This window comes from Oculina patagonica, chromosome 2 (genome assembly GCF_052425735.1).
Source record: "Oculina patagonica isolate OP01 chromosome 2, crgOcupat, whole genome shotgun sequence".
In the NCBI taxonomy this organism is placed as follows: domain Eukaryota; kingdom Metazoa; phylum Cnidaria; class Anthozoa; order Scleractinia; family Oculinidae; genus Oculina; species Oculina patagonica.
The window spans coordinates 3,980,869-3,997,369 of record NC_135759.1 but is presented as its reverse complement, the minus strand read 5'-3'; the positions used below and the strand labels follow the sequence as shown (position 1 = coordinate 3,997,369).

The window sequence follows — 16,501 nt, the reverse complement described above, 5'->3', positions numbered from 1 at the left end:
CTTTGTTTTCTTCAGGATCAATACGCGAATGTTTTCCTTCATGACGCTAACATGACGTTTTCAGTTCCTTTACACAGAGTGGTAAGTTCTAGTACCTGACCGAGCCCGCGCTTTCAGCAGGACTGTTGCTAAGAAACGTGACGTGCGTCCCGATGGTGACACGTTCACGTGACAACTCTTGGAGGCTCGTACTGTTCTCTGATTGGACAATAAAAATCGGCAACTCTCGTGTGACTTCTACGAAGATTTGTCATAGACATCACCTGTATACCGATTTCACAGTGTAATTCTGCTGTGGATGGATGAATGAAAAAGAAATACAGTTTGACAGCGGTCATACACACTGTGCATGCAGTGTCCACCAAAGCTGTCGCTTATAAACGTCTCAAAATTAGGAAATCCTGAGCTTTTCCTTTATTTCAGACCAAAAGTTGAGACAGCTACTGAAAAATTAAGTTATGAATGCTGCAAATGAATAGAGAATTAATTAAACAGTTGCTATCCACCTAGCTTACCAGCTCATAATTTGGCTTGCCACTGCTATTTTAGTAACGTTTTCTTACACACGTCTCACGCATTTTTGCTTAAAACTTGAACAGACTTCGAGGCAATGAAAACCGGAAGTGTCGTTAGATTTTTGTGTTTGACCGCTATGGAAAATACAGTAGCCTCTCGCTATCTTAGACGGCGAAGAGAAACGGACATTTTTCCGATAAAGCGGTACATTATAAAAGCGATCGTTCTGGGCCGCAAATTTCAAGACACGTAGTGAGAGGGAACGGAGTCTATTTTGGGACAGCTGAGAATTCTAGAAAGCAGGGGTCAATTGTAGTAGAGGTTTTGGTTGTTGAGTGTTTTATTCAAATGTTTAATTCCAGCAAATGTATCACAGAGGCGCCGTCATCGAAAAGAATACTCCATCAAGACCTCTTGCTTGTGCGTTACTTGGTAAGATCTAATACATAACAAAACGTACACTTGTCATGCGCGCGCTACGAATGCTTCTGGAAACATGTTTCCTCGTTTTGCCAGGCCTTGACAGCAACTGCATAATACTTACACATGACGTGTAATAACTACAATGAAGCTAAGTAAAACGCCTCTTTTTCAGATCTTATGGTGGAGTTTATTGTAACTCACATGATGAAAACGTTACCAACCGATTTATACAGGTAAACGGCAGTGTTAAACAAATTTATCATTCATTAGGTATAGATTATTACACATTTTAAAGGACCAACGTCACGATATGTTAATTCATTTTCTGATAACTTTGAAATTAAAGGAAACCTCAAAATAATAGTTTTCTGACCTGGAAAAACACTCTTAGGAGTAATAATTAACCGAAAATAAACAAGGATGGTTTCAAGCGACGAAGATTAAGACAGATTACTAATGACAAACTTGAAAAAAAACTTGCCAATTTTTTCAAGATGCGTTGTCCGTGACGTTGCTCCTTGCTTAAAGTGCCACTATGATCAAATTTTTGATTTCAATTTTTTTACATTTTCGTGTACAATAAGACTTTGTTACTCATCCTGCCAATTTTCAATTTACTACGAACATCAGAAGTCGTTTTATTTTAACGTTTATTTCCGATAATTTACGGCCACCATTAAACAACCTTGTTCTAAGGCTTGGTTGCGAATAGGGAGAAAGTGACGTCAAAGGCTCCAAAATACCTCACGGGTTGAAATTAGAATAACAATATGTATTGAAAATCACGCGAAAAGCAACAAAAACGTTGGACTTAACCCGTGAGGTATTTTTGAGCCTTTGACGTCATTTTCTCCCTATTCGCAACCAAGCTTATTGGAACAAGGTTGATTAATGGCGGCCGTAAATTCTCTGGAATAAAAGTTATAATAAAAGGACTTCTGATGTTCGTAATAGATTGAAATTTGGCAAGGTGAGTAAGAAAGTCTAATTGTTCACGACAATGTAAAAAAATGAAAATCAAAAATTTGATCATAGTGGCACTTTAATGTCGTTTTTATTCACGAGTTTTCAATACCATTTCGCGAAAGAGTGTGTTCCAGCGAGTGACTGTGACCTTGAACGCTTACAGGCATTAGCTGTCATGGTTTGTATGTTTATTTGATTTTTTTTTTAACCAAATCGTTATTTTTTGGTACGCTTCGATGGCAGATGGCACATTGTGCACGTTCGGTCGAGCCATGGTTCTGTACAGCGCAAGGAAGCATAATTGAATTCAGTTTTTTTATTCTGACTTACTATCCAATGCAAACGATTCCGATCACTTTTGTAAGTCTTTGAATTTTAATTAGGTTGAGCTTCTCACGTCTTTGGAAGACTTCGGGCAATGTTCGTCGATCTTCGCAAGTCCTTCAGGAAACAAACTAAGGGATACGGGGAAATCCTGACATTTTAACAATTCTTTCCGTTGAAATGTTATGTCCAGCCGTGCGGATAACATTTCCATATCTGTACAAGACTTGGTTCTTGTTTTGTTTTTGCAGTAAAATATTTGGAATTCTCCACCGTATGCTGTGTTACCAGAAGAGGTGTCGTGTAAGGCTGTCTTACTCGTGGAAAAACTTTTGGGCTGCGCTCATGAACTTTCTCAAGTTCCTCCTTTCCAATGAAACTCTGCTCACAAAGACTTGCGATATCTTCTCCCTGGCATCACAGGTTTGTTGAAAGAAAAAGCTTTAAAATTTTGTTTTAAATAAAATGCCGATTCCCGCAGAAAATTTAGTCGAGCGCATGCAAGCTGACAGTGGAGATTTGAAAATAGATTCACCCAGGCCTCGCTCGGTTGCTTTCATCCGTTGCGGTGGTTGTTTGGGCGTTATAGCAACTAGTTTGCAGTCAGTGACAATTCCACCTCACCGTTTCACGCTTAAACCTCTCGAAAGTGAAGATTTTGAGAGCGAAGAGGTTTTGCAAAACCTTATTCAGGGTTCATACTGGCCATGGAAAACCTGGAAAGTCATGGAATTTTTATTAGAATTTCATTTTTCAGGCCTGGAAAGTCATGGAATTTAAGTGTAGGTCATGGAAAGTCATGGAAAATGGTTTTGATTGTACAAAATATTAGGCAGGTTATTTTATGTAAAGAAAAGGGTAAAAACGTACTCGAAATCAAGATAATGTTTGAAATTTCCAAGAAAAATGGTCAAATGTAGGTCAGGGGAAATTTTGAAAAGTCATGGAATTTTAAAAGCTCAAAAGAGTACGAACCCTTTTATTCAGGTACAACATCGTTTTCATTTGTAAACGTAATAACATTCTATTTTTGTTTGTTTGGCTAGGTCGTTAACATCTTCAATTTGTTCATCACGTACGGAGACACATTTCTGCCTTCTCCCACATCTTACGACGAACTTTATTACGAAATCATCCGAGTTCATCAGATTTTCGACAACCTCTATTCAATGGGTGAGTCTCACTGAACCATCAAGAATTTATTAGAGCCACTGGTGTATGGGTTCATCTCACTAGCCATTCTTTATTTAATCCAAAGATATGTTCCAAGACATAAATACTAGTCCAGAAAAAACGCTGACTTCCAGAAAAATTCTCATGAGAATTACTCAGAGTCAAAGTACTATACCATCAAACAATCAGGGACTTTCCCAAAGTGCCATAAGGAAAAATGATTCCTCACCTGGTATTCTCATTTAACTTATTTTGGCAAATGGGGCCATCTACAAAACCTAACGGTTCACCTGGCCTCCATTCTCTAACTTAAAAGTATAATAATAAAAAAACGTATATTAATTTTTTATTTGTGTAAAAAAGTTGTGAGGAAATAAAGTTATTGTTGCACTCGATGTACCTTACTCTTCGCGCTCTTAATTCGTCTTAATTATTCCATACTAATGAAGTTTCTCTACAGAGATCCGTGTAGTGTCTCTGATTGTTTTTTTTTTTTGCGCGCGAAAATTTAAAACCGAGCAACAACCAATCAGAGACAGTACACGGATCTCTGCAGAGCTACGTCATCATGACGTTTTTCCTGTCGAATGAGGACAAGTTAAGCGCGCGAAGAGAAACAACTGTGTGTAATATAAAGACTACGTGTCGTCGTACGATTCATTAATTTTATTTTCATTTGTTGTGAACAGCATTAAGACATTCAACAAATGGTGGCGACTGGAAAGATCCTGCGTCCCGTCTGGCCAGCTCTTTAGTGAACGTCAGGTGAGGTTGTGAATAAAATTGGAATGCTGAAAATTATGCTGTTTTCAGGTTCAAAACCGACAACTTGGGCTGACAACGTTTTTCTCACTTTGGTCACCGCTTCAAACAGGATTGCAACGGGTCAGAAAATGGTCAGGGAAAAATAAAATTCTTCAAGGTCAGGGGAAAGTCAGGGAATTTTATTTTGAGACAGGGAAAATTGGAAGTTTGAAGAAAAGTGTGGGAAAATTGGATTTCATACAATTGATGACTGCATGGATTCAGGAAGAAACATTTCAGGTCAATGTGTTCTCAGCGATGTTTTTTTTTTTTGCTAGAAGTGGAAGCTGTAGGCCACTTATATATCTGATATTTTGTATTTATTTGGTCAGGGAAATTTTATTTTTAGCAGGGAAAAGTCAGGGAATTTGGTAACTAATGTCTGTGGCAACCATGTCAATGACAGATTGATTTTTGAATAATTTAAGCTTATAAAACCCTGTTTTCTTCCTTACAGAGCAATAATAAATCATTTTACGCCCAAAATTGATTCCTGGGCAGCTGTCAATCATCTGACGTCATTGTCTTCAGAACAGGTTTGTATCGTGGCTTGTCGACTGTTTAATATAGAAAGTCAGCTCTGAATACGTTAACAATTTTATTTGGCGCCAAAAATGCTCTCGGCGCACGACACGAAGTGGCGCTTTCTAACTTGTCGCTCCGATCAACGGAGTGTCGTTTGAAAGTTTAGACTAAGTTCGTCGTTCATCATTCGTCTTAATTTTTAAACATCCTTGTTCCTTTTTGGTTTATTTTTTCATCTTTGATGTTTTTTTTTTTTTTACTTTTTAGTCAGTAAACTATTACAGTGCTGCGTGCCGTACCGTTGCCACTTAATAAAGGTTTTGATTAATTTTTTATATCTTTTTCACAACTTTCTAATGGCTTCCGTTTGAACTGGCCAATAAAAGTGCAAGAACTGTGGGAGGCGGTGTTGTCAACTCCGCTTCTCTCACTTCTTGCATTTTTATTGGACAGTTAAAACAGAAGCCGTCAAAAAGCTGTCAAAAAGGTTGTCAAAAGTTAATAAAGAACTTTATCAAGTGGCAACGGTACTCGGCAAAGAGAGATGGTAAATGTTATCTACGGTAGGGAAATGAGATAGAGGTAATATAATTTCACGAGCGTGGGACAAAGAGAAAACCCGAGTTTGTTATTTTGAGGTTTTCTGTAATTTCAAGGTCATGTTGGACAACATTACAGTGACAGGGTCGTCCTTGCAGTCGTTGTTTGGTTCTTCGCAGAACACGGGGGGAGGAGGGGGGGGGGGGTGTGCAAGGAAAAGAATTTTTGAAATCCTGACCCTGTGAGTAAATTAAGCTTTATTTGTTTTCCAGGTTTTGAGCGTGATTCGCAGTAATTATGACACGCTGACCCTGAAACTCCAAGAAAACTTGGATCATTACGAAAAATACTCAGAAAAGCCGAAGGAGGCGGCCTTCTTTACTCAACTGGTACGTATTAAATTGTAGCCTGAAAGAAATATAGGCATCATTTCAATCGGTCCACAAAACTGCTAAAGAAAACAAGTTGCGAGAATTTCATTTCAAGGTCATTCATAGGTTTTTTGTTTTCATATTTAAGATTAAGGAGGATGGAGATTGTACATACTGCGGAGAAACGGATTCGAGAGACCATACGCTTATTGACTGTCATTTCACAAAGTCTTTCATTCAGCAGGTGTTGCAGTGGTTCAATTCAACCAACAACTCGTCCTTTTCGCTCAATACTGAAGAGATTTTATTTGGCCTTCCCAATACACCGAATGATGAATTAAAGAGAAAGCTAAACTACACTCTTTTATACATGTGTTATTATATTTATAAAATGAAACTCCAGAACGATTCATTATTAATCTCGGACTTTATAAGTAAAATCATGTATAAATATAGAATAGAACAACTTCTTTAAACACATATAAACCAGCTATCTAACAACTTCTTCGCTTTCTCCTATGTGTAGTATATAGTTTCTTTATATTGTTTAGTGAAAGATTTCCACCGCTTCTTATATTAATTTGTAATATTTCTGATCCGTTGCCACTGTTTTGTGATTTGTAAATAGTATTTTGTAAATAGCGTTGTAATATTGTAAGGATTTTTTTTGTGTGTGTTATTTTCTAAATGAGAGGGACGTCTGAGATGCAGGTCAAACATTCTTTACTGATGACGTAGCCGCAAATATCCGTGTCCCTGATTGGCTGTTGCTTGGTTTTGAATTTTCGCGCGTAAGTTTCAACAAATCAGAGGCACGATCTCTTAAGAGCTACGTCATCGCTCTGTTGGCGAAGAATGTGCTTTGAAGTAACATGTGAAGCATTTTTGAATGCGATAAACATAAATAAATATATCTTGTTATACATTTTAGTGTGTAGTATCTGTAAATTTTTACGAGTATTGGAGTATTTTGGCGAGCCCAAAGGGCGCGTCAAAATAAAAATGACGAGTTAATATATAGCGATACTACACACTGAAATGTCCAATAGGATATTTTTCCATCGTTTTTCCCCATAAAATCTTGACTTTTGCACTGTTTTTTAAATCTTTTGCGCGGTCAGGAAGACAAGAGGACTACGCGAAACCTGTTAAACCGGTCTTGTGGAGTAGAAATATCGGGAGATATTTGGACTCGTTTCGCGAGTTATTCGTACTTCACTAAGCGGTGTTTGATAATAAAATCGCTTCGTGGGAAGGGTTTATTTTCTTAAGTTGTAGTTTTGTTATGAAAACAAAGTAATACATGTAACCACAGGTGACGAAAGCGAACTGTAAGAGTTTGTATGGATTTGAAATAAAGCCAGAAAATATTTTTCTACCTTTGAAAAGCTATAATAAGACTTAAAACCTTACCTGGTGTCACTTTTTTGTCTCTCTAGTGCTTTAGAAAGCCATACGCGCGATTTTCGTTTTAACGATCAAACCACTAAATGAAACGAAAATCGCGCGTATGGCTTTCTAAAGCACTAGAAAGACAAAATAAGGACACCTGGGCTCCTGGAACACCAGGTAAGGTTTCGAGCTTTATTGTATCTTTTCAAATGAAAAAGGAGATACATTTTCAACTTATTTTCAAATCCATACAAACGCTCATAGTACGCTCAATTTTAAATCTTATAGTACGCTTTTGTTACCTGTAATTTAACTGTTTATGTTCTATTTCACTCCATTTTATCGTTGCATTCACCGATTTCTGTTGTTATTTCCACAGGTTCGTTCGATTGTGATCGATGTCCGAAGAACAATCCATGTTAGTAATCTAGAGCAGTTCAGCTTGCTCCAAGAATTTGCTTCAATCCACTGAAAGGACTCAACGCAACGCAGTCATCTGCTATACCCAGAACTCTTCAAGTCATTCACGACAACTTTTTTAAGTTACTCGTGGATGCGAGGTGGTTTGTTAATGAAAAAGAAAAAATGGTCATAGTAAAAGGGCAAAATACAAGCCCTAAACAAGAAACAGTGAATTCAGCGTTCGAGTGTCGCTCTCATCCTCTTGAGGAAGTTAAGAACTTTTATTGCTGGTTTTCACTGTCACGCCAGTAACGCTACTGTCACGCGCTGCTAAAAAATGAATTCAAAACTATTGAGTCATAAAATTTAAGAATATTACAGGTGTTAGAAAATTACTATATAGTCAACGTGTCCAATTTTCAGGTCTGTACGATTTCCGTACTTGAGTTATCCGTCAAAATATTTTACACAAATTTAGAGAGCTCAGTATGGAAACTCCATGCTGGAGTCCATGTGAAGGGCTCCAAGATGGCCGCCGGAAATCAATAAAAACATATGGCATTTACTTCTGCTATAAAAAGCGGTCAGTTCACCTTCATGAACACGTAAACATTCACATAAACACTTAAACCTCAACTGTTTAGATTGTTAAAAATAACAGGATTAGGCATTTTCTTTAGACATACGTAACGCTTAGGGCGGCCATTTTGATGTCGTGTGGCGCGAAACTCCGAAATTCAAAATGTTATATCTTAAAGACGACGGATGCTATCGAGTTAAAAACCTTCAATAAGATATATATTAAGGACGTCTAATAGCCAGTGAAGGATAAAAAGTCAGGGGTATCTCAATTTTGGATATAAAAATTTTGATGACATCATGTGAAAACCAAGAATACACTCAGTTGATGGCAGAAAACTGTAAGGGACGGACCATTATTTTTTTGGAGGGGGGGGGGATGAAAAATATTGAAAAAAAATTGTTTGCAGGGCCTGGAAAGACAAAATAAATTGTTTACAAAAACGATATGTATAACAAGAAATAGTAAGAATTTCGAAAAAACTTGTTTGCAGAGGTGCATAAACTAAAAAAAAAAAAGTTTGCAAAGGAAAATTTTTCATCCCCCCCCCTCCAAGAAAATAATGGTCCGTCCCTAAGAACTCTAACTATAATGATGTATAGCTATTTCTTAAAGTAATCCGAGGCAAAGCAAACTGAATGTTGTAATGCATTTTCATCCTTACCATAATGGGCTCCTGTCATTTGTAGAGGACTAAATTACAGAAGTGTTGCGTTATCTGTGGTACTGAGTTACAAAAGTGATGGGTGACCTGTGGTCTACATGGTATATTTTTGAACCTCTTGAAAAATTTGGTGAAAAAAGCCTGTTAAGATTTACAGTAACCGAACTGTTGGGAACTATATCTGTTCTTGTCTAGGTCCTCTGCATCACCGTTTCATGAAACTGTCTTTTTAAACTCATAGCTCAGTAACTATTTTTTTAAATGACTTATCTTCCTCAATACGATTTCCTACGTTTAGGTTTCTTTGCAGCTTTTATTACGTTGGACTTCCGCCGCTCTCTCGAGTCCGAGCCTAAGCTTTTATTGGTAGAAATGATATTCAATCAACGGGTTTGAAGGGGTTATTTAAATTCCTTTCAATTTCCTCGACTTGAGAGGCCGGTTAAGGTAAATACAGTGGAACCCCGATATAACGATCCTCGATATAACGATATTTCCGATATAACGATGAATATTTTATGTCCCAGCAAAAGTTACAGTAAAATGTATGGGACGGAACCCCGATATAACGATCTTCGATACAACGATATTCCCGATATAACGATGAGAATTTAGCGGACCGAACGCAAAATCCTCCCGTTTTAACGATATTATCAGTACACAGTTATATTTTATTTGCAAAACATCGAATTTAATGCAATAACATTACGGTAATCGAGTCATCTCCAACGTTGCTAGAAACAGCTTTGTACGATGATATACGAAAATGATGCTGTGTTCTAAGCCTTCTTATCAAAATTATTCTCTTTATCCTCCTCTTAAATGCAGTAAAAAGTACTTGTTAGGTTTACCCCGATATAATGATATTATCGGTTCTTTTACGGCCATATCGTTATATCGGGAGTTTCGATATAACGATATTATTTCACTGCTCCCTTGGCATATCGTTATATCGGGGTTCCACTGTACTCGGAAATGCGCCGGAAGAACCAGTTTCCTTTTCTTTTCTTCCAATCGGAAATAGATTTCATAAGCGCCATCGCGTTGGCTAGCAACCTAGTTGTAAGACAATAACGACGGGCTCAGGTACTTGTGCCTAGGAATAAATGTTAAATGCACTATATATTATGGTCGTTAAGAAAAAGATGTTTTAACTAAAAAGAATAGTACACGTAAGGAGAGAATAAATGTAATTTGGTGCCTTTTAGTGTGTGTTTTTGTTTTGTTTTTCTGCGGTTGTCTATGCAGTTGTAGAGGACCTGAATTAGTTTTTAACGTGTACAAATTCGGAAACGACGACTCAAAAGCTTTATGTACTGTTTATGTAACGCTGTTGTCCTAGGATGCCACGTCACCGACCTGATATACAACGAAACACGTGGAAGAAGAGGTTAAAGGCCCGGTAATACGGGCAACATTTTTGTTCAACTTGTCTCGCAACATTGTTGCATTGCAAGTTGAACGAGTTGTTGCTCGCATTACTACCGCGCGCTCAACTTGTCTCGCAACAAATTTTGGTGTTGCAAGTTGCAGCAACATGTTGCACAAAGTAGAATCGAGTTCTACTTTTTTCAACATTTTTTTTCAACTTGCAATACCGAAATTTGTTGCGAGACAAGTTGAGCGCGCGGTAGTAATGCGAGCAACAACTCGTTCAACTTGCAATGCAACAATGTTGCGAGACAAGTTGAACAAAAATGTTGCCCGTATTACTGGGCCTTAACTGAAAACATTGCCACCTCTCCCAAAGGAGTACAATGCGCTATGGTCTCCCAATTTCTCTCAGTAGCGAGCAACGTAATCCTAACCCAAGAAGCCTAGTCCGAATAAAACCGGTGCCGATCGCCACATTCTTGGGATTTCTTCAAGTCTGCTCAAGCCGTTTAATACGGAAAAAGATTTAGTATATAAAGGTTCTGTATTGCATCAGTTTTGCCATTAAACCTGCTGCTGGGAGGTGTCCACTTACCGAAGGTTGCAAATGTAGTTTGCGCCTGAGAGATCACGACAGGGGAGGATACAAATTTGTATTGAAAAACGTTTATATAAAGCTTACAGTCGAATTATTAATGAATCCTCATTTAAGAAATATCATAATTTGACAGGCTAATCGATTTAAACAATCACATTTTACTCTGTAATTACACAATTCAGTGCTATTTGGACTCAGTTTCTGATACTGTTGGTTAAATATAAACCAGAAGGGATTGCTAGAGTTCAAGGGAAAAGAATACCTATAATTGAATTATCGCAAAAAGTAAGATAATGCACCCTCTCTTGGATAATGGTTTTACCGTAATGATTCGATTTAGCGCTCGTGGCCAGGGGAGAGCGCTTATTCGAGACAGGCCGCTTATTCGGGACAGGGCGTATATTTAATTTTTTGAGAAAAACCTAAATGTTAACACAAAACTTTAATAAATATTTAAATAACTAACAATTAAGTATAAAAATAAGCGAAAATAAGCCACGACGTTTCGAACTCATCTTGAGTTCATTATCAAGTAGATAAGAATAAAACAGATAGTACGCAGCTCTTAGAAGGTCGCACCTGATTGGCTCGATAGAACAATGTAGAACAATGCGGACTCAAAATCCAATATGGCGGACGATAGGCGAATCGGCGCGATTTTATTTGATAAACTTTCGTGGACAGGGGCTTAGGAGCGGTATGCTTTCCTTTTTTTATTATAACAGACTAGCACACCTAATGATCTGGTGACAGTTGAAGCAAAAACATTAAGACATTCTGCTTACTGGGAGCGGTTTTGGCGCGATGTTGGCGTTTTATTATTGAATCAAGATTTATAACTTTACTTTTATACTCCATTCTCCGACATAATTTATGTACAAATCATTGGGAAAATCTTAATATATTAAGACTATTGAATTATCAGAACATTGCGAACATAATGATGATCATACCTTAGCTGTTATTTTCAAAGCTGCTCACATCCTGTAATTCTTCGGCTAAACCAAAACTGTAGCTAGTGGTGGCACATGTACTGTACTTATCAAGGCTAAGGATTGTGAAAGCTGTTGTTCAGATATTTTAATTTTATTAAAAGTAGTCAGCTATCATTTAAAGTGCCTATAAAATGAAAACCAAGTTGGGCTTATATGAAAGGACTTTCAAAATGAAGAAAGACGGTGTTTTCCTTTTCCTGATATCTTTTCTCGTTCCAGAGATATTAACGATTTTGTATTATGCAAATTAGATAACTGATGTCATCATAAGTTTTGATAGTAATTGATGTAAAAACACAAAACACCAAATACTGTAAATACCTAAGCAAAGTAATTGAAACTTGGCACCAGTATTGTACCCTAAGAAATACACCACATGTTGCATATTTTGGTGTTGCTCTTGGAGTGGTTTTCATTTCATAGGCACTCGGCTCTTTTACATTCCTATTCTTGGTTTTCATGTTACGTCATAAAATTCTGAAATCAAAATTCACTAGGCCTGCTAAATTTTCGTTGTCATTAGGCGAAAGTTAAACTAAAAGTATATATCTTTGCACATTTCCAGATCGATAGTGTCATTCGTTTTTAAAACAGAGCATTTTGAATATTTGAGTTCTCCGTCGTATGTGACATCAAGCTGAGTGCCGTGACAAAGCTGTTTTGTTTGAAAAAAGGCCTTTCATTTCCATTTTGTGCAGAATGAACATTTCAGATATAATAAGTGGTGTTTATGTGAAAGTGTACTAGCTCTTAAGCCAAGGATGGCCGCTGTTGTAAACAGAATTGAGTTCCAGATGGTTTCTCTGACATCACGGCGGCCATTACTGTGTCCCTCGGCAGGACACAGTTATGGCGGCTCCATACTAAGCTTTATAAATTTGCGTAGAAAGGTTCGGAAAATAACTCGCGAACGGTACACCACACAGACCCGAAACTTGGAGAAATTGTTTATCTATTTATCATTTATAATATTTGAAATTCATAGCTTCTGTAGTTGAATGGTTTCGAATTTAATTTTTGATTGCGTGACAGTGAAAACCAGCAATAAAACCATTAAACAGCAACTGCACTTATTAAAATTCTCCTGCTGAAAAGTTATAATTATCCCGGAAAATAATCAAGATTAAACATCTACTATTATAACTGAAAATTGTTTTGTTACTTCACAAGGTCAATTTTGGAAAAAAAACTTGTTAACCAGCTGCAATTAAAATGAAATTTACATGCAGTTAGCAGCGTATGTGTTTTAGAAAATCATACTGGTTTAGGTTACCATATTTATTCAATTAAGTGCCCTGGGTGCTTAATTATTCAATTTTTGGATCTTGAGGAAGGGGTTGCTTATTAGAGGTGGTTGCTTATTCGAGGCTGCACGCTTAAATTAAATTTTCACCATTTCTCGCAAGTAGTGAGTTTATTTTACAACAAAACAATGAATAATATTAAAGGGTGAAGATGTACCAAAACGGAATATTAACTATGAATTGAAAGTGTTTGTAAAATACTAAGAAAACTTGGTTATTTGGAAGGTCTCGTAGCACTTAAATAGTCAATTTCAATCTCAATCTTTTAAAAATAATCAAAGAACCCCTCTTGTGCACTTCAGTATTTTCATTTTTGTTTAAAGGGGGGTGGCACTTATTTGAGGCTGGGCGGTTATTAACTTTTCCTACCTGGTGGGCGTTTATTCCAGGGTAATAAATACCAGTAACTGAAAATATGAAACTAAATAAGTATGGTCTCATTGTGAAAGGTAAACACTCTAACACTCTTCCTTGGTTTTTATTTCTTGTTGTTGTTCTTATTTTCCACTGTTGGTTTTTTTTCAGCTGGTATCTTTCTTAGAATGGCATTATTATCAAATAAGATCAAAGTTATTTAGAAATACAATACTCAATAACATATAACATGTGATACTATAACTCAACATCCAAACAAAATAATGGCTATTAAATAATTACCGGTATCGTCTCTCCCATTTTGAGCATGTCAGCTTGATTCAGGCCTGAGATACAAGCCTAATTGGATTCTTTTTTGTGTGTTTTCTACTGGATCTGGGATGGTCATGCAAGGCACCCTGTGTTGATCCAAAATCACACCTACCTAGCTTTTCCAGGGGCACATTCTATTAGTCCAGCAGATTGGTGCAAGAATAAGGGATTCATATATTTAAAAAAAAAAAAACATTTGACTGAACATGGCACAGGCTATAAACAATTATTATTACATATTTTACAATATATTTAGCTGTGGACCCTCCTGGGAGTTATAAGTGATGGACCACTAAAAATGACCTGATGGGGGGTGACTTGCCAGGCAGGGTACTCCGGCTTGTAAATGACGGGGATGATCGAATGGAGGCAAAACTCAGGACCCAAAAAAATCCTTAAGTCTTCCGACATTACCCAAAAATAACCCCCAAAAAAATCCCTTGTCAAATTACCCCTAAATTGCCAGGAGGGGCAATAATATAACACAAAGAAAACCATTTAACAAATGGTAAACGTCACAGCGTGCACTATTGAGTTACAGATGCACGCGGGAGGTTGCTAAGCACGAAAGATGCGTAAGAGTCGCCCGAGGCGATAGCCGAGGGCGACTCTAGCTTCTCGAGTCCAATAAGCGCCCTCCCTTGAGGTGCCAAAAGTAAATAAGCGCCCGGGCGCTAAATCGAATCATTACGGTACTTGGGATTTAGAAATTCCTTTACAGTCGAAATACTCAGCCTAGAATTCCGAACGGATTGCATTATTCGTTTCAAACATTTATATTTAATCTAAATATTGTAGATCTTCCAACCATGAACGCGTGAGTTCACACCGATGAACCTGTCAAATATAAACCAATCTTTTTGCTGCACCTGTTGGCCTTCTTGTGAGCTTGCTCTCAGTTCAAGAATCCTGGAGAAAGCATCGTTCTCGCACAATATTTTAACACGGAGCAGTTGACGGAAATGTTAATGAGTTTTAACTGCTACTTCTATGCGTTTTTGTGCATATTTCATCATTGGATATGCCTTTTCCTCCTGCAGATCGTGATGCCTTTTTTTGGACAGTGGTCAAAAACAGTCGGTCACATGACAAAACCTTTAACCAAATTATTATAATTCCATTATTTTGACCCCAATTTCATGATACAGTCCAGACGTACTAAAAAGCATTATTTCATCAGGGTGGAAATCTGCCAGTATCACTGAAACTGTGCATGAAGAACGCTCGAAGCGGTCAGATTCCTTAGCTTAACCCATACGTTTGGCTAAAGTATCACGAAAATTGTTTCCGTCTCGGATTATACGCCTAGTGTTGAAATAATTTTTTTCTTTGTGTACGTCGCGTTAATTTCCTTCACTTTGAAATGTTACCCTCTATTTTGCGTTAATTTCCTTTATTGTGAAGTAATTTTTCCTTCAATTCGCGTTAATTTAAGTCGCGGTAATTCCAAATACCTTAATTAATACAAGCGTTAATTTCCTTTATTATATGGCTACAATAGTACGCGCGCTCTGATTGGCTGCTGAGCGGGCATTATTTTCTTGTAATGACCGGGCATTATGAAAAATTTTCTCGGCTCGGCGGTTTTTTGAGTTGTGAGTAAAAGCTACTAGCGCAATTGCGAGAACGACAATAAAATACCAACAAAATGTAACAACAACTGAAAGAAAAATATTAGCATACCGATACTTCTTTAGTATGAGCGACGAAGAGAGCCACAGAGAGCGGGAGCGAGTTTCACCTCGTTGTTTTTTAGATATTTCAGTTTAGAATAGCGCTAAAAGGCCATATAATAAACAACTTATTAACCTCGTCCGTTCGGTCATTACAGGGCAATCCCAGACCTTCAGCAGCATTATTTACGCATTTTAATCTACGGGATCACTCTATACTCAATATGACACTCATTCTTCTGGAACTCCAACCGACAAATACATCCCGCAGAAAAGCTAGAGAGGCCTATCTGATCTACATAGGCCAAACACTTGCGCCTAATGTTTTTTTTTTTTTTTTTTTTTTTTAAAGGTGGGATATGGGTTACAGGGATACGTGGGCTACTGGAAAACCAGGGCTACAGGGCTTCTTTGGCTACAGGGCTACAAGGGCTACAGGGCTACAGGGCTACAAGGGCTACAGGGGTACCAAGGCTACAGGGCTACAGGGCTACAGGGCTACAGGGCTACAGGGCTACAGGGCTACAGGGCTACAAGGGCTACAGGGGTACCAAGGCTAAAGGGCTACAGGGCTACAAGGGCTACAGGGCTACAAGGGCTACAGGGCTACAGGGCTACAGGGCTACAAGGGCTACAGGGCTACAGGGCTACAAGGGCTACAGGGCTACAGGGCTACAGGGCTACAAGGGCTACAGGGCTACAAGGGCTACAGGGCTACAAGGGCTACAGGGCTACAAGGGCTACAGGGGTACCAAGGCTAAAGGGCTACAGGGCTACAAGGGCTACAAGGGCTACAGGGCTACAGGGCTACAAGGGCTACAGGGCTACAGGGCTACAGGGCTACAAGGGCTACAGGGCTACAGGGCTACAAGGGCTACAGGGATACAAGGGCTACAGGGATACAAGGGCTACAAGGGCTACAAGGGCTACAGGGCTACAAGGGCTACAGGGCTACAGGGCTACAGGGCTACAGGGCTACAAGGGCTACAGGGCTACAAGGGCTACAGGGATACAAGGGCTACAGGGCTACAGGGCTACAGGGCTACAAGGGCTACAGGGCTACAGGGCTACAGGGATCCGAGATCGGCCGAGATCCGCGCACAATCGCGGGTCCATACATCTGCGCGCGCAATGCGCCTCGATTCATTCCGCATTCTCAATGTTCATTCCGCATAACAGTACACAGGCAT

General features: G+C 38.4%; 1 protein-coding gene across 1 annotated transcript in view; it reads left to right on the top strand.

Moving 5' to 3' along the window:
- Positions 1–9,887, top strand: part of LOC144642672 (armadillo-like helical domain-containing protein 3) — a 31,853-nt gene extending 21,966 nt beyond the window's left edge. Inside the window, exons 18-26 of the mRNA XM_078501696.1 lie at positions 16–81; positions 879–948; positions 1,112–1,172; positions 2,481–2,652; positions 3,276–3,402; positions 4,092–4,167; positions 4,664–4,742; positions 5,544–5,660; positions 7,414–9,887. Of these exons, the coding sequence (XP_078357822.1) occupies positions 16–81; positions 879–948; positions 1,112–1,172; positions 2,481–2,652; positions 3,276–3,402; positions 4,092–4,167; positions 4,664–4,742; positions 5,544–5,660; positions 7,414–7,506 (861 nt within the window). The 3' untranslated portion in view covers positions 7,507–9,887. The remainder of the gene's footprint in view (positions 1–15; positions 82–878; positions 949–1,111; positions 1,173–2,480; positions 2,653–3,275; positions 3,403–4,091; positions 4,168–4,663; positions 4,743–5,543; positions 5,661–7,413) is intronic.
- The last annotated feature ends 6,614 nt before the right edge of the window (positions 9,888–16,501 follow it).